At 39.6% G+C, this 26,537-nt stretch overlaps 1 protein-coding gene across 1 annotated transcript; it reads left to right on the top strand.

Moving 5' to 3' along the window:
* On the top strand, positions 1 to 25,742 carry tmem254 (transmembrane protein 254). Its single transcript, XM_076285261.1, has 4 exons — positions 1 to 410; positions 20,108 to 20,211; positions 20,361 to 20,420; positions 25,219 to 25,742. The coding sequence occupies exons 1-4, from the start codon at positions 324 to 326 to the stop codon at positions 25,340 to 25,342; spliced, it is 375 nt and encodes a 124-aa protein (XP_076141376.1). The 5' UTR covers positions 1 to 323; the 3' UTR covers positions 25,343 to 25,742.
* Positions 25,743 to 26,537: the final 795 nt, after the last annotated feature.

Here is a 26,537-nt window from a genome sequence, read left to right as displayed (position 1 = left end):
TTGTCAACGACAATCAGGTGAAAGAGACAAATTTAGCCGTCTAGCTCCATTGACTCCCATTCATTCTGCACTCATGGCGATCGCCCCCAGTGGAACTGCAACCAAAATTCGGTAGCCTACAATGGGACTTAATACGGAGTGGTCAGGCTCTCCGTAGATGGGCTCTGACCAAACCAACATGGGAAACAACCATAGGCTTATCTATGAAACCAACCATCAAGTTATAGCCGCAAAGTCCATCTCGAACGCAACAAGTAGGCAAAGGGTTGTCACGGAAGGACTTTGACTTCGAACATAATGTAGATTCCTTTTACAGGTCAACAATGGCGAAGACCGATGGAAGCTTCTATTTCCAAAGAAGCGGACTTTTTTGGATAGTAACTGTGACTCTGTCCATGAGCTACTACACAGTAAGTTGGTTTTGTTGGCGTAACAAAAACGCAGATACGGGGTTCGCTCCATTAGCCTAATTATCATCATGGTGTCTCACACGTGTGGGAAAGTAGCCTAATCTCATCTTTGAACTTAGTTGAATATATGATACTTATTTTGAGGACCATGTGTTTTGAGTTTTTTGTTAATGGTGATCACAAACTACAATTCATACTTTGCACGTGACGTCACAACCACTGGCTGGCGGGCAAAAACGTCGTTCTCCAGCATCGAAATCCAGTAAATTAGTCTAGGATCTGGCCAGGACGTCGCCAGTTTTACTATACAAAAGTTGGTGTTTTGAGGTGTAAATAACATGCCAGATAGTTGTTGTGCGATTGGATGCACTAGCCGCCGAGGAGATTAAGCCGGGGTTGTTTTTACCGGTTCTGATAAGAAGAATTCAGAGAGAAGACAACTATGGATACAGGCTATCAGACGTGAAATCGTTTCAGGAATGGGACATGGCAACCTTCACAGTATAGGCCCTACACGTCTGTGCAGTGATCATTTCATCAAAGGTAATTTCAACATTTGTTTGAATACAATGGGTGTATGATCATGTAATTAATCGTGTCTTAAATTACCCTGTAGTTTCGTTAATCAACACCACCAGCTGGTTCCGCGAGTCAGCTGTTTGTGTTATGAGTCTAAGCTAGGCTAAGAGCTGTCGTCTTTTGCAAACAACAACAAAAGTTGTGTGATAGGTTGTTTTGAGGTTTGTGATATCTATGGTTTTCAATAAGAACCAGAGATGACCCAACAACAGTAGAGCTAGATTATTTACGGAGGAATTATTACTGCTCGTCTTGTCTGCTTCACACAATTTAGCTAGTTACAGTAATCCCAGTCCCTTATGCAGCTAGCTTGCTAACAGACTTGATAGTTACTAGAAAGACCTGGAACTAACGTTACAGGACTCAATGTTGAAAATACCCAAAACTTTGTGTGGCAATAACGTGTTTTATCTATTATATTATCTTATTTTATTATTTCAGGTGCCAAATCTGATGACCCGCTCCCCTGATTGGGTTCCGTCTGTCTTCTCTCACACCGCTGCCACCAAAAGGAGGAAAAGGGAGAAAGACATGGAAAGCTTGTCCCATCATTTGTATTTTGGCCACAGAGAGAAGAGCTTCGGCTGTCAATGCCCATGATATTTAGACAAACTTACCCTAGATGTGCCTGCATAATTGATTGTTTCAAAATTTTTATAGAAAAACCCAAAGACTTAGAAGCAAGAGCACAAACATATTCAACCTATAAACATCATCACACCATAAAATACCTAATAGGCATATCCCCACAAGGAACAGTCATATTCATATCTAAGGGATGGGGAGGCCGAACAACAGTTTTAGACAAAGTAGTCCATGTGTGTTGTGCCCTTACAAATGTGGCACCCTCAATCATTGCCTACCAGACGCTGAGCAATTAATCCATGCTTTTGTCACCTCAAGGATTGATTATTGCAATGCTCTATACGCTGGCTGCAATAACACCTGTCTAAAGAGCTTACAGCTTATACAAAATGCAGCTGCTCGCACACTCACTAGAACTAAAAAATATGAACATATTTCCCCTATCCTGGCATCTCTACACTGGCTGCCTGTTAGAAGTCGCATTGACTTCAAAATATTACTTCTAACATACAAAGCCATTAATGGCCAGGCACCAGAATATATTAAAGATCTCCTAGTTCCATATAACCCACCCAGACCGCTACGATCACAGAATACTGGCCTTCTTGTAATTCCAAGAATCTCAAAAACTACAGTAGGAGGCAGAGCTTTCAGCTATCGCGCACCCGTCCTCTGGAATAATCTTCCTACCTCAATTCGACTAGCAGACACCCTCCCTATTTTTAAGTCTAGACTTAAAACATACCTCTTTACTGCCTCCCATAGTTAGGTATGGTGCGTGGAAATTCACCCACCTCAGGGTTTTTTGGAATGGACCACCCTGCTGAGTCCTCGTGTGACTGGCACCCCAGTCGCACGTGCGATGGTGGTCACTGACCATACCTGCGCTGGTGTCGACTACCCCTCACCATGCCTTAGTTATGCTGCTATAGCATAGTGCTGTCATGGACTTTTCATGTGTCACGCCGTACAACCCCCCCCCCTCTCCTCTCCCCCCTTCTCTCTCTCTCTCTCTCAACTCTCCCTCTCTTGCCTATTCCCACCATGGTATACTGTAACAATATATAGTACTACTGATTACTTATTGACATTAACCATTTTGATTTTCAGTAATACTAACCCACTCTACATCTCTCTTTCTTCCCCCTTACTGTACCTCACTTGTGAGGTATATCATCACCAGTCATCAACCATCCGTGTGTTGGCCCTCCTCTCACCCATCTCACCTGAAGTCCCATCCTCGACTGCCCTATTACTGCCCCCTAACTGGACTCCTGGCCCGTACAGCCTAGCGACCCACCACCAGCCTATGACAACTCTGCCCGGATTACTGGCCCATCCACCAACCCACCACATGCCCCTCGAAAACTCCCTTCCCCTGGACAATCCCAACGCTGGACTATTGAGCTTTCTGTCACTAAATCAGGAATAACGAATTACCATAACGGATACGTAATCATCCCACCTCTTGTAACTTTCAGCTCAAGTGCTTAACACCATGTCTTATTCTCTACACCCGACTATCATATGCATTTGTCATGTATACAGACCATATGCTATGCTATGATCATGCTAATGAATGATGTCATTGGCACGTTTGAAAGGCTTTTTAGAACAATTAAGTGACTTTAAAAAATATAATACTCAACCAAGTGTATTGTCTTTGCCTCCCCTTTTGAATACAATATTCAAATTACTTGAAAAAAAATTATATCCCGAGAAAAGTGGATTTTGAGGGGTACAGCTCCATAGACCTCCATTCATTCTGGACTCGCCCGTGAGCGCCCCTAGATGCAGTACCACACCGGAAGAGTTCCAAGAGTGAAGGTTCTCTCCTTATTAGACATTCTCTGATGAGACCGATTTGGGCGCCTCATCTCTAACTGATCAAAATGGCTATGCAGAATGGGTTGATATGTTTGGAGCCTAATGACCGAGAGCGATGTAAACCGCGTTGTGATTACCTTTATGTTATATAACTTGTTGTGCTCATCACATGAAGAGCTGTGGGGTATACTACGAAGCACGTTAGACATATCAAGGCTTCACAAAGCCTTGACTCAGGGGTATACGTTAAGTAGCCTAGGCTAAGGGATAATGTATAGAACGCCGGTGTTGCACCAAATTCTGTGACCTGTCGAATTTTGTGACTCTAGAGGGCGCTGTTTTATTGGAGTCTATGAATGTACTGAGCTGTACTGACAATTCTGGCACATAACTGGCAATTCTGTTATGTCTATAATTCTTCTAATAAACTTAGTACATTTTTGAAACATGGAACATTAACTGGGTGTGGGTGTATTATTCTAGAGTAGAGCTAAAGCCTACCCGTCACCACTCCTGTGAACAGATGGACTTCAGCAGGACAGGTCACATATTTTGATAGGCTACTGTCAAATTATGTCACTGTAACTGCAGAAAAAATGCTGTGGAGGTCACTAACTGCCTCCTTAAGTTTGTATATCAGTTTGAGGTGCCAAAAAGTATATTAACAGACAATGACAAGGAGTTTGTCAATAATGTAAAATAAAGTGTTTGCTGATGTCAATGACAATGTACAATATCAGTCTATTTCTGCAGAGTTATAGTGGGGTAACATAATTTGACAGTAGGCCTATCAACATATGTGACCTGTCCTGCTGAAGTCCACCTCTTCGCTGGAGTGGTGGGGTAGGCTTTAGCTCTACTCTATAGAGATAGTATAGAGAGGAAGATACACAGGCAGGCCTGTGGAGTAATACACCCACACCCAGACAATGTTCCATGTTTCAAAAATTTACAAAGTTTATTAGATGAATTATACACATAACAGAATTGCCTCATCAGTGTGTCAGTACAGCTCAGTACATTCATAGACTCCAATAAAACAGCGCCCTCTAGAGTCACAAAATTCGACAGGTCACAGAATTTGGTGCAACACCACCGGTGTTACCGGATATACGGTTTCTGAGATTCTGAGTTTCCAGGGCGGAGTTTAGCGTGAATATTTATGAACGAGGATGTCGTGCGCGAGTGCCTAGACGCTGAAGCGTGAATGAAATGGAACTGAAAATGTTGTCAAAGAAAGTAGAAGTCCACGGCCTTTTAATACGTTTTTGGATGTTGTCATGTGTTATTAATGGAAAGTATGAATATGTCGTGTTCGAGTTTAGATGCAATAGGCCTTGATGGTAGTCTTAGCCTAGCTAGGCTATTATGTTTTTTTTATCGTTTTGATTGTAGCCTAGGCTCTGTGCCACTGTAGTGACATGTTAGCCCAGGCAGCAACATAGCCTACATCAAATTGACCCACTGTATAGCCTACAACACAAATGTCTGTGCAATAAATAGCATGTTATACACGCCTGTGTGTGTCCTAACTCTGAACAAATGGCATCCTGTCATTGCTCTCATGCACATGTGATATGTTATTCTGAGACATAATCTATAGGAATTACTACACATAACTAAACACACAAAAAGTTGTGAAAACAATTTATTGTATTAGTTATTTACAGCCAGGGCATATAAACTGTCCTTCAGTATCAGGCCAGTTTACACATTCAGTGGTAGGCCTGCCAGCCCTGGCAGCAATCACATTTTATCTTCAAGACAAAGAACATTGAGTTAAGCTTAATACTGATGTCAAGCCAAAGTTGTACAAATATATATATTATCATACCAAAATACCCACAGAGTATTGTGTGCAAGGATAAGGATATACACAATAAAGTTTGGGTAATCAGCCTTCAAGGGGCAGAAATGGGGTGCCCTGTCTATTGTAGAGCAGTTTATTCTTTTAAATTTTAATTTTACATAGTAAGAGGGAGTCTGGCCTAGTTAGCCTAATATTCTTAGGGAATAGAACATAAAAGCAGATTTGGTCGAAAATGTAAATTAATAGGCATGCATATAGAACAGCATGATATGAGCCTGTCTGGCATCAAATACACGAGTGGAGTGGTGTGTTTCTCTGTTCCTACCTGAACAGTAAACTTTCAAAGCGATAAGACCTGCTCAAAATGCCATTAACTCTATTAAGAGTTCATGGGCTTTCAAAATGATTTTGGAAACATTATTTTAAGGTAAAAACTCCTCTGGGGTCCTTTATGCATCACATGACTAATTTGGGGTTTGAAAGGCCAGATTACTACCTGTTATAATCAGCCCATATGTAGTCATTCACCTCAATCTGATGACTGATGAACTTTAATGATGACAATTTTTTGACAAAAAAATAATAATAGGGGGGCGTTCCGGGGGGGGATACCCCCCGAAGATTTCTTTTGCATTTCAGCGTTAAAATGTGCAATTTCACGGTGGGGGGGGAAAGTTTTCTCTTTCTCACGCAAATCTGTGTAGGCCTACCACTCTAGAATCTTCGTTAGACAAACAATTAATGTTCCGAGCTGAATTCCGCATTGCTTAGATCTTTATTAGGCGAATAGCACCCGACCATCGTCCTTATCAGCAGCAAAGTGAATAGGCTGCTAGGCTAGGCTGCTTATTTATCACCCGTATTCATTAATCTGCTGCCTGCTACTGTCTGGTGAAGACGTGCAATTTAGTCCATGTCATATTGAAAGTGAACACCAAGTGCGCTCAAGTATGGGTTTGTGCAGACTATTTTGAAATATTTAGGCTATCGGTTGTCTAACTTATGTTCATGACTTGCACGCATATATGGCACTGCCACAGGTCTACAATGATGTGTTCATTTAATAGTTTAATCTGACATCAGCAAACTTGCTTCAGACTGTTTGTAGGGCTCTCCTACTTAGCTCTAGCTTTAACGTTAACGTTACAGTGCAACTGTTTTAGGTTGTGCTGCTGCTCTGATTACTCAAAAGCTAATGTGGAACTACAGTAGGCTATCCTACAGTGTTTGCCAAACGTATTTATGAGAAAGTGTCTCAACAGAAAATGCTGAGACATTTTCTCAGCACACCACCATGATATTAAACATAAAAGTCAGAAAATGTATTGTAATGTAGGCCTAATGTAATGCCCTATGCTGCTACTACTGCTTGTTGCCTATTTCATAATGTCTGATGGCCACGCCATTGATTTCACCAATAATGTCCACAAAACACATATATATAAATAGTCAGACTATAGCAGGGCAGGAAACCAAGCCAAATGACAATTTTCACATAGATGCCGATCCAGACAGCTTCACCAAAGCCACATCAACTCACACACAACTTCAAGCTAGCATACAATCTAGTATAGTAACCAAGCACTGCGGTTTGCAAGCAGCACAAAAAAACTTTTTATAAAGAAAAGGGCCAGATTACAAGCATGTACTATGTTATCAAATAAACATGAAACAAAACTTACCAATTCCTGCATAGGCTACTGACCAGCTACGTGCAGAGCTAGCTGACATTATGTGCATCTTGCTAACATGTAGTCCAGTTGACACTGTAACTTTACATGATATAATTTTGCTTAATGAAGGCTTATCAATATATATATTTTTAAACAAAAACGGTCAATATACTGTCCATAGCTATAACCAAAGCCATGCCAGTGTGACATGTACTTTTCCAGTGAATGTCAGTCTGACTGACAGAAGATGCTCACGAAGTTCCTCAAGTCAAATAGATAGCGTCAAAATTGGTGATGAACGGTTCCGGGTATTCTTTTAGAACATTGCAGGCCCAGCTGCAGTCAGACCTACCTTCCTCGCCATAATAGGTCGATTTGATTGGCTAATCAGTCAGATGTAGCCATCAATCAACCCGAATCCAAACATAATGATTTCTAATGGTTGCTTAGGTACCGAAAACGCAGTGATTCCTTGTGAAGGCCTGATGCGGGCCTTAACAAGGGAAGACACGCGATGGGATAAAAATGTATCGCACGCCCTCACTATTTGTTCACACAATCTGTCAATCAAATATAGCGGACAGCGGTAGGATATGTTTAGCCTAGTCAAGAACGATCGGGGAGTTGAAGAAGAAGCGAATAATAAATGGTAAAGTAAAATGTTATTAAAGACACTATTGTTTTTAATTCGTTTGAAAATAGTTAGGCCTTCAGAGAAGGCCTTGAAGGCCCCGACGGTCCGCCACTGATTTGTAACCATTAGCCATTCATACCCATTCACCACACCATAACCCATTCATCTTGTGTATCTGAAGGACTTCTCTTACAGAAGGCATCATCCATGTAAAGCTAGACAGTGTTTGTAAGGTAATAAAGCATATTGACTTAATGCAGTTATGACCTTAATGGATAAACATAACCAATATACTGTAAGTGCATGGCCCATCTGATGCCCTGCTTCCCTAATGGTACAATAACAACATGATTGTATAAAACAAGTTTTATTATTTCACAAGACTCCAAGATATCAGAATGTCCAATAAAGCATTTTTGGCAACAGAGGTAGCTGGGCATTGTAATGCATAGGGATGTAACGATTACCGGTATAATGATAAACCGTGATAAAAATGTTGACGATAACAATTACCGCTTTCTTTTGAAATATCATAATTATCACGGTTGATTATCACGGTGTTGAAACCGTGTGTTTAATCCTTCCCAGCTTCATCCGAGCCTGCTTTTGACATACAGTAGGCCTGGTACAATGAAGCAAAATTGGTACCCTACTGATTCTGTTGTCTAATTGATGGTTTTAACTGCGAATTGGATTAGGCTACACCTGATTTTAAAAGGCGGAAAATTTTCACCGCAAAACTTGCACTGTATCATTTGCAATCTGCGTCTTTTTATGTTCGCGTGCACATTAAATCCATTCCACTCACGTTATCAGAAGAACACAGTAGCCTAAAGTTTAATTTCGAACACTTACTTTGGTCTCACTCAGGGTAGGAATTTCACGGCGGCCACGTTTTTGCCCCTTGCGTTGGCCGTGATGTCCCTTTGAAAATCAGAGGTTTACAGGCCTTGGTGCCCTTCTTTCAATATTCTGCTTTGCATCCTACTAATAGCGAATTTTATTTAGCCTATGGCCTGTCAAAATAATCTTAGCATTCACAGCGCAAATTAATTTATTTTACGCAGTGGAGAAAGTGACAGCGCAAGAAAGAAAGTGCGTCTAAATTCACCTATTCTTCTCAGTTGAACTACTCGCGAAGTAGCCTACTCATCACACAGACATCACAAGTATCACATGAAAGAGCTTTTTCTCAGCTTTTAAACGATGTTAGCCGCGAATCGCTGTGGTGAACGGTTCGCGAGAAACGTAAATAATATAATTAAATTTAATCATAAATTCTACTGAAGGTTTTCGTCCATCACCCTACCCATTCCTCTCGGTGCAAAACTTCACGAACCTTTCGTTTAACACATGACAAACCATATATCAGAATAAACAGCAGACCTTACCGAACATAAAGGTGTAAAGCAGTCCCCTGTACAGTTAGCCGTTCCAGAGTAATCCACTTTTGAATTTGCAGTACATTTCGACATGCATGGATGTCTCCAAATTTGGGCTTTAAGTTTTACAATGTGTTTAAATTGTTCCACATGATTTCATAACGGGCCAAATACAAAATAAATGTTACAAATATCGCCTATATATCGGTAAATCAGAGGACAGCTGACTACGAGTTTGTGAAAGTAGATCACAAAATGCTAAGCATGCATCTAGGCTATTTGAGTTTCTTAAAGCTGAACTGTGCTTAAATTGTTCAATACATGATTTCATAACAGGCCAAATATAAAATAAATGTTAAATATAGACTAGATATCTGTAAATATTAGATGTTCAGATGATTTGCAGTTCTATATGATATGTCATGTTTCATGTTTTTGTAATGTTTCATACAGTGATGCAGGTCTACTGCAGTAAATAGGCTATACAACTTTGATATAGCCTATGTGGCCTTTGTGCCCTCCACCAAATATGCCCAACTGAAGGCCAAGTGGCCTTGCCCCCAGAATGGTGAAATTCCAAGCCTGGTCTCACTCATTGGATCCAAATAACAGTAATAGCAACCTCCAAGTCATGGTAGGGTAAGTTAAGCGATAAGCACATAGCCAATTAAACATGAAAAACTGAACGGGACACTTTTTGAAACTATTTCAGCTTGTGTAGGCCTATCGGTGCTTTCTGAACATATTGAACACACTTTTAAAAATACCGTGATAATACCGAAAACCGTGATCATTTTGGTCACTATAACCGTGAGGTGAAATTTTCATACCGTTACATCCCTAGTAATGCAGCACAAGTAAATTTGTCAAACTAGGCTAACATGTTTGTGTAGGCAAGCATGCATGACCAAACCTCAACTCATTGGACATCACACACAAAAACAGATGATGTACTAACACTTTCAAGACAACTACCATGATGTTCTACTGACATTACAACCTTAAGTGCTAAATAGCCCATTTAAACAGGGCTAAATAAAAGTAATGACAATTTGATAGGCTGTAGGCTAGCCTGTCCAGGCTACACAAGATCAAAACATAGACGCCAAATTGCCTAATCGTACACTTACTCGACCACCAGTGGTCGTCGAAATTGTCACGTTTTTCCACAATATCCCATATCAACATTTAAAAACGTGTTAAAATTACTGTAGTCTTCTAGCTTCTTTACCAACATTTTCAGTTCCATTTGAGTCACGCTTCATGAATGCTCTCTAGGCGCAAGCGCACGTCAACCTCCGTTTATAAATATTCACGCTAAACTCCACCCGACTCCACCCATGGAAACTCAGAATCTCAGAAACTAGGGATGCACGATATATCGGCGGCCGATATATTATTGGCCGATAAGTGAAAAAATGAAAATATTATTATCGGTCCGATAACAGAATTCTGGCCGATAATTTGCGCCGATATTTAGGCCTAAATTAGGACTTAATTTAGGCCTAAATATCGGCGCAAATTATCGGCTAGAATTCTGTTATCGGACCGATAATAATATTTTCATTTTTTCACTACGTAAGGTCCGTCTGGCTACACTGAGCTACTTTTTCCTCAATATAATGTCAGCGGTGTGAATGTATTTCACCACTCTAACAAAATCTGTGGATATGCGTTCATTTGGGAATCTGTGCATCTCAAAATCCTCTCGTGAATGATCCGCCATTTAACCTTACCAGAGCGGAGCTCAGTCGTCTTGTGCTGATAGAGTCTAGAGTCGTCTTGTGCTGATGTGTTTGCACTTTACCGCGCTGGTCGGGGAAACAAATAAACAAACTCGTTAGTGGGACGAGTACATAAGTAGGCCTAGTTCTAAGTTGTGTTTTAGTATTATATTTACATTACTTTTGTATTATTACCTAGAAATATGCTAACCATTCCTGCTTCAGTTCCAGACAGGTCATCATAATAAGTTATTAAAACCTTCGGGGCTAACCCCTTTCATTTCTGCTGCAGCAGGTTGTGCGCAACAGAGTAGACGGACATAAGATGCAGTCTGAGGAGTTGCAGCTTTATTCAGTTACCCGCAGTTGAAACTAAACCTAAGTTTCCCTCACAAACTCTGATTTGGTCGCTATACTGTAGCTTATTCCCAGCTGAGCCGTTTATGAGTGTTTAGTCCTAAATGAAAACGATTCATACTAGCCACTCACTCGCAATTCACTGACGTCAGGTTCACTTAAAGGAGCCTCACATACTGTAGGGCTAGGCTACTGTTATGTTGACTGCTGTACTATTGAGGACTATTATGAGTTCTGTCCATCATTTGGTGGTAGGTAAAATTACTGCAATAAAATTATGCTTATTAAATGCTTTCCCCAAATCACTTCACAATTTTTCAAGAGTAATATTATCGGTTATCGTATCGGTATCGGCCACAACAAACCAATAAATATCGGTTATCGTTATCGGCCCTAAAATTCCATATCGGTGCATCTCTATCAGAAACCGTATATCTGGTAACACCGGTCATTATGGAGAAAATAATTCCCGACAGGGCGAACCGGACCCCGACGCGCCAGCGGATGGGTCTTGTTTCGCCCTGAAGGGACTTATTTTCCCATAATGACCGGCGTTCTATACATTACCCCGCTTATTATACGGCTACTTGCCAAAACGAAACAATAAACTCCACGATATGTCTCTTTACACTTATTTGTTACCGTTTCGTCGTGGCTTTTGCTGAGAAACAAATACTTCGCAACACACGCTGAACTTGAATTAAACAATCTTTAGAACACAGCTGATCAACCGTCTGCACCGAGGTGAAGTTAGTTTGATATTTGATATTCAGATATTCGACAGATATTCAATTTTTTTTTAATGCCGCCGGTTTCACCCCGTGTTTGCAGACAATGTACAAACAGATGACCTGTCTACTTGCTCCCAGCCGACCTACTTATGGACCGTCTATAAAGTACCTTCTGAAATACCTTCATAGTCTTTTTTGTCATCATGTGACCTAGGAACTCCAAACCAATGCAGAATAGTTATCCTATATGGGACTCATCAGACACATCTCTTCTTATTGCTACTGTATGCACACTGTATTTTATACTAATATTTTAATGAAAATACATTATTTCCCATAAGAAATGGTCACCTTTTTTTCAATACCTCCCAAGCCATATGACCTAGTGACTCCAAACCAATGCAGAATAGTTATCCTATATAGGACTCATCAGACACACCTCTTTTTATAGTCACTGTATGCACACTGTATTTTATATGAATTTTTAAAAGAAAATACATTATTTCATAAAAGAAACAGTCTCCTTCTTTTCAATACCTCGCAAGCCATGTGACCTAGTGACTCCAAACCAATGCAGAATAGTTATCCTATATGGGCCTCATCAGACACACTTCTTTTTATAGTCACTGTATGCACACTGTATTTTATATGAATATTTTAAAGAAAATACATTATTTCCCATAAGAAATGGTCACCTTTTTTCAATACCTCCCAAGCCATGTGACCTAGGGACTCCAAACCAATGCAGAATAGTTATCCTATATGGGACTCATCAGACACGCCTCTGCTTATAGCCACTGTATGCATACTGTATTTTATATGAATATTTTTAAGAAAATACATTATTTCCTATATGAATGGTCCTCTTTTTTCAATACCTCCCGAGCCACGTGACCTAGTGACTCCAAACCAATGCAGAATAGTTATCCTACATGGGACTCATCAGACACACCTCTTCCTATAACCATTGAATGCACACCCTATTTTATATTAATATTTTAAAGAAAATACATTGTTTCCTATAAGGAATGGTCTCCTTTTTTCAATAAAAAGGGAAGTGACGTAGGGACACCAAACCAATGCAGAATATCCTTTATGGGACTAATCAGACACACCTCAAATTAATATAATTTTTGCACATACTATTTTATAGTACCCATTTGTTTCCTCAATACATTCCATATAATAGTAGATGGCAAATATGTTTTCATATTGAGGTGTGTCTGATTAGTATCACATAGCAGAATGGTTCTATGTTGATCTGGAATGTCTAGGAACCAGTATATTGAAGGTATTGAGCACAAAGCAGCTTCCATAGGAAACAAATTGGTTTTCTTTGATAAATTAATATAAAATAGTATGTGCAAAAATCATATTAATTTGAGGTGTCTCTGATTAGTCCCATATAGGATAACTATTCTGCATTGGTTTGGAATCAATTATTCTATATTGGTTTGGAGTCCCTAGGTCACATGGCTTTCGAGGTATTGAAAAAAGTAGACCATTCATGATGGCAAATAATGTATTTTCTTTATAATATTCATATAAAATACAGTGTGCATACAGTGACTATAAAAAGAGGTGTGTCTGATTAGTCCCATATAGGATAATTATTCCGCATTGGTTTGGAGTCACTAGGTCATATGGCTTGGGAGGTATTGAAAAAAGGAGTCTGTTTCCTATATAGAATAATGTATTTTCTTGAAAAAAATTCATATAAAATACAGCGTGCACACAGTCACTATAAAAAGAGGTGTGTCTGATGAGTCCCATATAGGATAACTATTCTGCAGTGGTTTGGAGTCACTAGGTCAAATGGCTTGGGAGGTATTGAAAAAAGGAGTCTGTTTCCTATATAAAATAATATATTTTATTTAAAAAATTCATATAAAATACAGCGTGCACACAGTCACTATAAAAAGAGGTGTGTCTGATGAGTCCCATATCTATTCTGCATGGGTTTGGAGTCACTATGTCACAGGATGTCAAAGCTATTGACAAAAAAAAATATGAAGGTAATTCAGAAGGTACTTTATAGACGGCCCCTAAGTAGGTGTGCTGGGAGCAAGTAGACAGGTCATCTGTTTGTACATTGTCTGCAAACACGGGGTAAAACCGGCCGCATTGAAAAAAATGAATCTGTCCAAAATCCGAATATCAAATATCAAACTAACTTCACCTCGGTACCGTCTGCTTTCACTTTTGAATGAAGTTCCAATGCAAGAAGTGACCGGAATACTTGCGGAGTGATATGATCAGCAGCACAAAACCTGTTGCCATTGACAGCGGTAATTATATGTTTGCAGCGGTAATTAAATTAATTTATTAGCCTATATACGGCTCTTCACAATGCTAGTAGAACTCTCCATTGACTTGAATGGGATTTCCCAACATTCTACGGTAAAATTAATTCATGTAATTACCGCTGCAACATCTGTGTTTTAAATCCGAAATATTAAGGAATGTGAGGAGGTTGCTATTAACTTTAAGGAGTGTATCTACAATCGAACATATCTACAGCCTATGACGCAAATTGAATAGCCATGTCCGGTATACGGATGTCTGCTTTAGTTGACTAGATTTTAATCGGTCAAGCTGAAGAAATGGTGTCCGTTAATGTTTGTGCAAAAAGGCTGATTCATGTCCCTTGCATTTTGGCGACCCAAATAAAATCTCCTGCGACCCACCTGTGGGTCGCGACCCAGTCTTTGGGAACCAATGACGTAATTTACGTAATGAGCATGCGACCAGAGAGGGTTAAAGCGTTGCAAAGGAGCAAAATAACCGTATTCTCTGGATGAGAACGAAAGCATCGGACCACAACATTTCAGCAAAGTTTTGATGGATTGACAGTAGGCTGTGAATGTGGCAAGTGCTGTTTATATGAAATCACATTTATCTACGAACACACTCTAAAAAATAATTAGAGAGTCTAATATAACCCAGGCTAACTATGGTTAACATGGTTAACTATTGGACCAACACCACATTGAGTTATCCTAACCCAATGGTCTGGGTACATTATTAAACCCAGCAGATTGGGTATGATTCTAACCCAAAACGCTGGGTTATATCAACACAACGTTAGTTAAATTGGCACAATAGACTGGGTAAAGGTAACCAATGTGCCGGGTTATAACTATATAAATGTTGAGTAAAATTCACACAGTATATTGGGTATAGATTCAACCCAAACCACTGGGTTACATCAACAGAACTGCTAGTTAAAATTCCCAGTTGTCGGGTTTTCCAAACCCAGTATTTGGGTTGCATTGAGAGAAAATGGGCAACAATAGCCATGCAATGAAATATAACAGTTCGACATAATTATTTATTTGACAGTTTACTTTATTTTTGAACGGATAGCCTACTCTAAAAGCAGCATGCAAGTTACTTCCATGAAGGCAGCTAGATTCCACGGTCCATTTGGGGGTCAGCCATGTCAATCAAAGAAAGAAAAAGAGTGAATTAATCACTGCTATTTACAGAACTTTGTATCAAGACTTTCACAAACCATCATCAGTGAATGATATTGACAAACATTAAAAATCCCCCATGAGACAAAATATTAGCGCAACACACTCGGAAACCATGACCACCTCATGGAGTTGTTTAACAGCAGACTGACAAACGTTCAGTAATGTTAATGTAGTGGCAGTGATACTGTTAGCTAGCTCATGTTAACCCATTATTCAGTTAGTTAAATCCAAGTTGTGTGTAACGTTAATGTTACCACCAAAAAACACCCAGTAAGTTACATAGCTATAATATGATGCTACCCTGAATTAATGATGTTGTTTGGCATGATGATTACCGTAGGCTACGTGTGAGAGACTACTTCGACCATATACATTAGCTGACACACACATGCTGCACTACCACGAAGCATATTTAATTAACATTAGCATACCAACCGTCTGCTAACGTTAACCTAGCCAGCTGTTGGTATGCTAATTTTAGTTCGTTGTAAACATTTGTTTTGTTACTGTTCAGCAGTTCATACCCAGTGAACACAGAACTATGTTTTTAAGCGTCTGTCTTTGTGTAGATTTAACATTAACATGAGCAGTAACTAAGTTAATGTTAGCTAACGTTAGCTGGCTTGAATGACACAATTCTTAACCTGCTTGAGGCTGAACGAAATTGGCAGGCAAAATATCCATTCATATCACAAAGGTTATCTCTGGGTGGACTTTTAAAATCCGTTTGAATAAAATAAAAAAAAGTTAAAAGCAGACACCTTCCAAAATCGCCTCATTACCATTGCATTTTGACAGTTGCTGGACTGCATGGACGGTTGAAAGAATAACTATTTCCCCCGAACGCTCAAATAACTATGCAGCTGTGTTAAAGTTACCCTGGTGCTGGGTAGTGTACTCACGTCAGGTGGGGGAGAGGAGGGGCGCTGTCCTAAACTATCAACCCACCAAGCTGGGTTACAGAAAATAACCCAACATGAGTAAAAACAACCCCACACAATGACCCAACAGTTTCAACCCAGCGTTTGGGTTGAGAAAATAACTCAGCGTTCCGTAGCCTAGTATATCTCGAATTTTCACCTGCGTTGAATTTGTTGATTGGTGCGTGACAAAGAAAATTAGGGATCCCGACAACGGTGGCAAAACACTGAACTGCTTGGTTGCTAGATAATGGGGCTAAACAATACCCCAATGACTACCATGAGTCTGAAAACAACTAGTTGGCAAGTTTACAACACATAATTGACCTGGCTTCAAATACATGTATAGCGACCACAGAAATCAAAAGGGCAACTTAAAAACAAAGTTAAATCCACTGCAGGCAAATCCCTCCAGCCAAGACAATGACAAAATCAGTAGATGTGGATGAGTTTGTGGAAGATTGTTGAAATGTGTGCAGAAGATGACATACCACTATGTCAGTTTCTTGAAACATTGCAAGCAGTCCCATTCCCAGACACAAATGTCAGCAGCCTCAAGCAGACGTGCAGTCCCACCATTCAAAAAGTGCTGCAATAAATTCTCACCAATGAGAGAGCGCAACATCAAGCACCGTACCATCATGTAGCCATCCTTCAGTGGAGATGTGTGCTAACGATGGTAGGCTAAATGCTCTAGAATGTAAAATAAAACAAGAATCTCCAAAAAGTAGGCTAGTTTTAAGCAGGGCTTTGAACCGATTTTTTTTTTCAATCGGTTCGTTCCGAACAGAAACGGAATTATAACGTTTCCGGTTATGAGTTCCACCAATAAATTGACGTTCCCGAACCGGTTAGAACAAAAAAATACTGTTCCCGGAACGGTTAATTTCGTTCCTGTCAGCTGTTTAATGCTATAGAATTATGTCACATCTTTCTCATCCAGCTTAAACCAAATTAATAATAATAATAATAATTAAATAGGCCTACAATTATTTCAAATGTGTAGTTTATTGTTAAAAGAGAAAATTTCCACACAAACGTAACCACATTATTAAGACATGTGGTTATGCCACTCGGGCAACAACAAATTCCAACTGTCGGGGGGAAAGGCCATCCAGTAGGCCTACTCATACCGTAACAAGTCTTTTGTTTTGTCTTGCTTAGGCCTACTTGCAATTAGGCCTGTTTCATCAGGTAGGGCCTATTGTTTATCAACAAACATAGCCTACTAATTATAGCCTGTAATAACAGTGGCTCACATTTAACAGTTCGCAAAAACTAAAAAAATGGCTATACCAACCTGACATTTTTAAACAAACAACAAAAAAACAAAGATTTGTGACTGACATTAGGCCTAACGAGAGTAAATTGCCTTCCACGATGCAAAAAATATGCCTAACAGCCAATAATAATAAAAATAAAAGAAATCATGCAGTCACAAAAGCAGATTACTTCCCATATCTGACGTTAATTAACCAAGAAAGACAGAAGTGCAAATGGGTCAGCCTACATTCCAAACTGTTTATTCAAGCGGATGAAAAGAATATCCTCCAGAATTTTGTCATTCAGGGACGACCTAAGCGGAGAAAGAATAAACTTCAAAGATGAAAATGCGCGCTCCACGCTGACTTGGGTCACGGGGAGCGATATGACGGACATTGCGAGTCTGTGCATATCTGCATTTGAAGCGGCCATGGACGCCCAATAACGAAGAACATTCTCGGTGCGCTTTAAACGCGCTTCTCTGCAATAGGCATCTAACAATGATGCAATGGGAACTCGGCCCTTTTGTATGACAGTGGTTTCTCTTTCTTTAGCCACCAGCAGCTTCTCAATTTCATCATCATCTTCAGATGAAGATGATGAACGCTCAGCTACGCTGTCTGTGTTGGGGGCGGCGGACAGGTTTTGGATCATGTCCCAAGTGCGGCACAGGTGTAATTTCGCCATCTCAGCCTGATTATCTGTCAAAAATAGCCTATACCTAGGGTCAACAAATAAAGCGACCACAAATGTGCGCAGGAAAATAATTACTTTTTTTTTTTTAGTTAATTAGGCAACGAAAACTTTGAGGAACGAAATAAAACCGGTATTAACCGGTTACCATTATCTTTAAATAAGTGTTCCTGTTCCAGAACATAAAAAATAATAACGTTTCCGGTTTCGTTTCTGTTCCCTGTAAAATACAAAAAGTTCCCGGTTTGCGTTTTCGTTCCTTGAACCGGTTCAAAGCCCTGGTTTAAAGTAGTGGGGCATTTTGAGTTACAAAGTGCCCTTTTTCCTGTAGCCAGATCTTGCAGTTGTCCTTCCACGGACTGTACGAGCTGAAACCCGCCCTCATGGCGTCAGTTCAAAGATGTGATGGGGCCGTTTGGGAGGGATCTCCTCATGACTATTTTGACAGGTTTCTCATGCTGCTTCCTTATGTTGGAATAAACGAAAATGAACATAAATCGAAGGTATACCTTCTTATATGTGATTTCTGCAACAATGGTAGGCTTGCCTACTGAAAACGTTTGGATATTCTGTTATTTTATGCTGTCGGTTATGTGCTACAATGCAGGCCTGTTAACAGTATGACAACAGTGGTTTAATTAAACTACATCATAGCCATTTATTTCGTCAGTCATCATGCTCATATTTTAATGAGTAAGAATGAAAGTTATGCTGTATTTATTGCAAAAAAAATTCTCCCGTGATTTACGTCAGGCCGACTGCAGCCGCTCTGTCCGGGATAAGCTGCTGTCTGTTGTAGCTCCTCCCGGCTAGCCTTTGAAGTTCACGTTGACGTAGAAAGTCAGCCAAAGGTAGCTGCAGTTAATCTCCAACAAGCCTATTCTTTCACACAAACATACGGCTATTTGTGGGCATTTAAGGGTGTTTTTGGAGGTAACCAGGTACGCCATGCTGTTGGAGATGCAAACAAGCGCAATATTGCCATTGAGAGAACATAGCAAGGAGCTGGCTCAAGGGTTATAAAATAATTTCTAGTGTTTATTGGTAAAATGAAGGCACAGTTTTTATAGCCATACATGCGTGTTCACTTCTGGCTCCTTGGCTATTAATTTGATAACAGGCTATTTGACGTCTTTAGAACAGTAAACATATCGGAGGTGTGACTCACTATCACTCCTATGATGTTTTGCTATTGTCTACCCAAAGTAAAATGCCTGTTTTGAAGTTAAAGGTTGTATCAGCGATTTCAGGCCCAAAAAAGGCCCAAACATAAATTATCACATTCATCTAATCAGTGATATTCAACCGGGGGTCCGCGACCCCTAGGGGGTCAGCCAAATTATTTCATCTGAAGCATTTTTTTCCTCTTCAGAAAAATTAAAAAAAAACCTATAAGCTACATAAACATAAAAAGAACGTAGGCTACATAATGAGTCTTCATGCAATCATGTCACTGTGGGAACATATGTTATCTTGCGTCAAAACCAAAACAAGTGACGTCCATCTACCCCAGAATCTGTGCCACTCACCAGGGTCAGACGACCTCATTAGATAGGCTATGAGATATTTCATCCATATTCAAGCTGTGATTGTTAACTGTATAGCTGATGATACACCGGGCAATTTTTGGGCAACAGTGCAACTAATGTCCTCAGCAGCAGATAACTAGCAACTTTGTTAGCAAAACCACCGCTATTTAGCTATCCCATTCAATCTCAATGGAGTAATGGCACCTAATAGTTTACTTGGAAAAAACAATGTCTTCATAACAACTTTAGCAAGTAAAAAAAGATGTTAGTTGGTTTTTTAAACATTTGATGAAGTAAAATGTCCCCCCCCCCCCCCCCCCCCCCCCAAATTCAATCAAACACTGATGTGGTTGGGATGCTGAACCTGGATTAGTCACAGGTCATCCCCCTCCCGTGACAACTTCCCATTTCCTGACCTAGGCCTATTCAAGTACCTTTAGGCATATTATCAGGCTTGGAGAAGATACTCTTTTGCAATATTTATGTGTTATTTTACTTATCTATATTTCAGTGGACTGTTTTTTGGTCTGAAGCTATCCCATATGAACGCTTAGGCCCACTCGGTTCCTTGACAAAGTATCTTGTGGATAACCATTACCCTCTTCTGCACTATGGGTGAGTATGATTGGTATTTACTGTTGTGCTTGATACTTCATTTAAGTTTCTCGATTGTTTGAAGCTCATATTTCGTCACATTCCTGTTAATGCGTCAAAAACATACTGTTGGTGGAAACTAATAATGTGTAATTTGGAAACTATTGCAGTTGGTGGCTTGCCTGGGCTATACATTTTTTTGAAGCAGTTGTTGCCATGAAAATATGCAGGTAAGCTTAAGCTTCTGTCATATTCTATTTACAGTCCATGATTGTGCCAGCAATTTCCCAAAATTCCCCAAAAAATAACCCTTTTACCTAGGGTTGGGTATTGTTTGTTTTTTATTCAATGTTGTTGCTAAATTGATACTTTTAAAACCATACCAGTGCCCTGGGCCCTGAAAATGCCTGACGTAAATTCTGGTGGTGTCTCTTATTTGGCTCTGGTTTGTACCTTTGTAACGCCCCCAACATTTACACACACATTAGCCCACTTCCAGCTTCACACTCCTTCACCGGAAGTTCGATGACGCCGGACTTTAGTAGGCTAGCTGATCCAAGAAGGCTTGCAATGCTAAGTGCTGTTCCCATAATGTCACTTGGACCATACCGATATGATCAGCAAAGTCACCCCCTCTACTGTGCCTATTCTTGTTGACTACTTGTTGACTCAGAATTATGAGTTTTAATGCTTCCTACATCTACAGTCAAACCTAGCAAGTAGCAACAGTTATAAAGATGGGGTTAAGCCGTCTCATATTCCCTCCATCTCCATACGAACTCCCTTTTAAAGCTGGCCGGAGCCTACGAGCTAAAAATAGAGAGGGAGTTAAGTCATTTAGAAACAAGTGACCGATCTTAGGATAAAATAAGACTTGTAAAATAAGTTAGAAAATAAGGCAGAAAAACGAAGTTTCCTCATGCTGCTTCCTTAGGTTGGAATGTGCAAAATTGTACAAACAGTCAAAAGGATACCTTTGTATGTGATTTCTGCAACAGTGATACTGAAAACGTGTTGATAGCCTGATTTTTTTTTTTTTTGCTGTAGTGTAAAGCATGTCACACAGTAGCCTAGCCTACAGAAAACACTTAATTGATGTGATATAATGATGACTTGTTAAATGCATACCTATAATGGTTTATTAAACATAGTAATTTATTTCGTCAGTCATCATGTTCATGTTAATGAATAGGAAGGACGTTTAAACCATAGCCATGAACCAAAATTTCGCGCAATATCTGCCGTGAGTCCCAATGCGTGAGTCACAAGCTCCTCCCAGCCGACTATCAGATCACGTGGACAGTCAGTCGCAATCGATTATTTAATAAATAAATGTGAGTTACTAATAATAATAAAAAGCTTCTACCTAATATGACTATTTTTCATATTAACTGTAAAAGAAAATATGTGTTTTCCCGCTGTATTCTCCATAATATAAAGAGTAAAGTAAACTAGATGTACCGCATAGCGGTACAAAATATGACCGCCGCTCAGTCCTGTACATCCGTTCCGCGAAAATAAATCACACTTCAATTTGTCTCCATATTTTACTCCATCCCCCACTCTTGAAACTTTTGTGTATGCTTGTTTGGCATGCCTGAGTGTGTGTGTGCGGCTGCACAGAAAGTAGCCTAATATGGCGGCTTATGACAAAACTGTAACTAACAAACTAGATCCTAATAGAAATCTGTTAGCTTCCTTAAGCTACAGGTAGGCTTATAAGGTAGGCCTATTTACAACATAAATTGTCAATAGGCTATGCTGGCGACACAAATAAAATCTCCTTTGGAAACCAATGGCTTACGCCTTACAGTATCAAGCGGACTTAAATTGCCATATCGTGGCGAAAAGTTGTAATAAAATTCACGCAGCTCCATGAGTCAAGGAAAGCGCAAATGAAGTAACCACCTCTAAATGGGACCCACTAGCCTACACAGTAGCTTAAGGTGTGTTGCTAAAGCAGCCATAATGAAATGAAGGTGTCATTGTTTGGATACTTTACACACACGTGCTTTTTAATTTCACAGACTACAACTACCAAGCTGGAATCAAAGCACATCGATTCCCCTCTCACACCCTGCACACACTTATACAAAATAAACAGGCGTCTCAGTCTCACGCATGTATAGGCAAAACTGTATCAGACCGGTGTAACGTTGGTAAATCTTCCATGGCACAGAATGATTTTTGTAGCACGTGCAACAAATGACAGTCGAAAGATACAATTACAGTGCTGCTATCAATTTGCTTGGTATAACCGCATTTATAGTTTTCTACAAATGCAATCAATCAAATTGGCCTCCATCACTCAACCAACGCTAACGGTAACATTGCCTAGGTCCTTATTGATATTATAAGATTAACGTACCTGCAGTAAAAACCAAGCATGTCCGATAAACATCCTCAGATTTATTTATTTCGGCTTCAAGAAGAAATGGGAATTACATTTCATGTGAACATCATCCTATCCTTATTAGACGTTCTCTGCGGTAAACTATAGTCCTTGTAGGAAGCGTCCATTGTTATTCCAACCCACGTTTAACTTCCAACAAAATTACGTCTCACTGCAACGATGCGCCATCTAGTGGACAAACGACTACTTATCGCCAATACTGGAAATGCAGCCATGATGATGATGATGAATATTTATTTTGGCTTTCTTTTAATCCTACTGAATTTGTAATTATGTATCGGCCGTTCTAATACCGATAGTATGTGGGTACCTGTGTGTGTGTGCATGTGTATATGTGTGCACCGCCATCTACAGGCCAATGAGTGTACAGTCACTAAATGTACACATAATCTATTTTTTTAAAGACCCCCCCATGGATGAAATTCTACGAAACTTGGCATACCCCCAGAGAATGCCAGGTCAATCATACACATAAAATTTGGTGCAGTTCTGAACATCTTAACTGAAGATAGGGGCGATTAAAGCAGAATAATATTGCATTTTCATTTTTTACCGGGGGGGTGCAAATCACAAATGAGTGATTATGGGCCAGATTGATGTGGGCCCTTGAGACCAACATACCATAAAAGATTCTTCATCCTCGGTGTCACGGTTCAGGTAGTTATTTAGGAAAAACTGCTTTTTTTGCGGTTCGGGGGGCCCAGCACGGGGGGGAGTGGACCCCGGGGACGAAACGAAATTTTTCCATAAAAGTCTAGTGGGGCTACATACCCGGTGTCCCGGGTATCGTTGACCAAAAATTCAGGAAGTAGATGACGGGGAAAAAAAAAAAAAAAAAAAAACTTTGACAATCCCTATATGACCGCTTCGCTAGCTTTGCTAGTGGCGGTCATAATTATGTACTTAGTTCCGTAATTGACGTCACTTCCTGGACTCGTCTGAGGCTGGTCTGAGGTCTCTAAATGACTTAACCCCTACTGTAAAAATAGCACACGCAATGATGCAGCAAATTAACTGCTAAAAGTATGGAGGTTGGTAGTCACGGAAGCTTGCAGTTTTTAGCGTTTGCATTTTAACGCTTCCTGGTTAGTGAGAAAAAATCTCTATTGGAAAATGAATGGAGGCTTTGGTAATATGGTTCAAATAAGGTCTGTGTGAAGCAACGACCGTCAAACCTCGGCGTTAGTACATTGAGTAAAAATGTATTCTGTTGCTTGTAATGTGGGAATTCTAAAGGGCAGGTGTTTTAAAAGTTCTAGTTGTAATTTAGGGAATTGCAACTAGAATTCCTAAAAAAGTTGGCAGGCTTTGTAAAATGTGAATAAAAAAGAATGCTACGAGGGCAGATAACCTGATAAATCGTTGACTTTGTTATAAAAGCAACTTCTAGCCAAAGGCAGTCAATAAATTGGATATTGAGCCATTGTGAATTTTAATATGGCGGCTGTGGCAGACATTTTTCAAAATGACTGCCAGTGACAACAGTTTTCAGATCAATGTCCTTAGCATGACATACAGTGGGGAGAATAAGTATTTGAACCCATGCTAAAGTTGACTAAAAAGAGGAATATAAAATCATCTGTTAGAAATTTATCTTATTACCTTAATTTAAAAAAATAGTAAAAATCCAGCCTTTAAGGACACTATTTTTTTTTAGTGAATGAAGAATGTATTGTAAATAAATAAATGTTCTTCCTTAAATTACAAGTATTTGACCCCTATGTGATTTGCATTGAACTCAATGAGCATCAAACCAGCTAATAGGCTAACTGAAAAACACACCATGCCAATCTCTAGGTATGGTGAAGGGTATATGATGATGTGGGGCTATTTTAATTCCAAAGGCCAAGGGAACTTTATCAGGATGCATATTATCCTGGATCCATGGAATAAGTGGCCTTTAAAAATAGAAAACCTGCCTGCCTCTATGGGAAATTAACATAGGGGTCAAATACTTATTGCCCCTGTAATTTAAGGAAGAACATTTATTTATTTACGATACATTCTTCATTCACTAAGAAGATTGGTGTCCTTAAAGATTGGATTTTTACTCATTTTTTTAATTAAGGCATTAAGATTAATTTCTAACAGATTTTATATTCATTGCATTTTATAGAATGCAAGGTTTTCATTAAGGTGGCAGGAATGTCCATGTTGAAGGGCCTAATGAGCTGAGGGAAATAGCTCTTCCATAGTCCCTCAGTTTGGGCCATGAAACTACATAAGGAGTAGCCTGGTTTCAGCAAACAGTATTTGAATAGCTCTCAGCAAACTGGGATGGGTGGAGTCCTTTATCATTTGAATAGCTCTATGCTGCATCAGCTGATGTATATGTCATGCAGGGAGGGGAGAGGAGTCCTAGAGAAAGGTGAGCAGTGCACACCACTTTCTGCAAGGATCTATCGTCTGTTTTAATCATTGTTGTTGCATCAGCCTCTCTTGCCCATTACTATTTGAATCACTGTATTGAATAATGACATTGATGAATACTATACTAATGATGAATGTATATATGAACGATAGTGCGTGTGATGTATTGAAGTTTGAAGTATGTGATTTGTTTGATCATTTTTTTGAGGTTGTTGTTTAATGTCAATGTCTTTGTATCGTTACAGTGATAAAGGAGTGGGAAGCCTCAAAGCACGTTGCATGTGGTTTGTACAGACATTCCTGTTTGGGTTTGCCTCTCTCGGCTTGCTAATTAAGTACAAGCCTGACCATTTATCAAAGGAAGACTGACTCGCATTGGATGCTGTTGAAGAGTCTTTGTGAACAAAGCACTTCTGTACACCTCTACAAGTCAACATATATTATCTTTGGACTAATACTACTACTAATAATAATAAGAAGAAGAAGAATGTTGATGATGGTGGTGATAATAATTGGAGAATTACCCTCATATTGTGATTAAGCTTATTGACATACAACCTGTGTCAATAATTAGTATTTTGCATGTATTAAGCAATGAATACAGATATACATTTTTACAGTTTGACAACATAATGCTTGTGTCCTTATTCAAGACCAGTGTGATTTAGGAAGAAAGTGCATACCTATTTATGTGAACAAACAATGAATTTCATTAAATGTGAACAACTCATATACTGTATGTAACATACATGTTCTATCTTAAAACATTGTGATGGTTCCCGAAATAGAAAATGAATATGAACAATTTAAGAACAGTGTGTGTGTGTGTGTGTGTGTGAAAAATGAGAGATGGAGATACAAAAAGAGTGAGAGAGAGAAGGTCAGAGTTAATGTGCATGTGTGTCTAGATAGATAGATCGATAGATACTTTATTGATCCCCAAGGGGAAATTCAAGGTCTCAGGATCACACACAACATGCACTTACAGCAGAAAAAGTCATATAAGTATATAAATATAAAAAAACTCCACTGCACAATAGAGACAGTAGAAGATTAAAAAAAATACTAAATATACTAAAAAAAACCTAAATCAAACATCCACATAGTGTGCTTCAGGATGGTCAAGCATAAGGCGCTTGCAGTGATAGGGCAGGGACTGAGCCTGTAGTTCCGTATGCATGGTAAGGTGCTCTATGAGAGTGAGTGTCATTGTGATAGCATGGATGGATCATGAACTTTCAGGCCCCTGGGCCCAGATGTATTAAGGGCCCCCCACTAATTGTTGCATATGTGGGAGGGGGGTGAAATTTTTTTATTTGTTTGATGTGATTTCCTGTATTCTGGTGCATTTTGGGGATGGCCAATACTTTAATTCAATCAGATTCATGGCCTACAACCTGATGTATTGATATTGAGGCAATGATTCCATGCAAAGGTTTGGGCTTCAGGGCCCCCTGACCCCTTGGGTCCCTGGGCCCAGTAGGCTCGTGCAGTAATCCATCCCTGGGTGATGGTGCAAATAAGTAAGTCCAACAGTGCAACAGTGCAAGAATAAAGTCTAGAG

Source organism: Alosa pseudoharengus, unplaced genomic scaffold (assembly GCF_046254945.1).
Source record: "Alosa pseudoharengus isolate Yale_2024_CS ecotype anadromous, Long Island Sound unplaced genomic scaffold, YU_APseudo_1.1 YU_APseudo_1.1_scf_15, whole genome shotgun sequence".
NCBI lineage: Eukaryota > Metazoa > Chordata > Actinopteri > Clupeiformes > Clupeidae > Alosa > Alosa pseudoharengus.
Note: the sequence above shows the minus strand (reverse complement) of the source record. Positions and strands in the feature narration are given on the sequence as shown.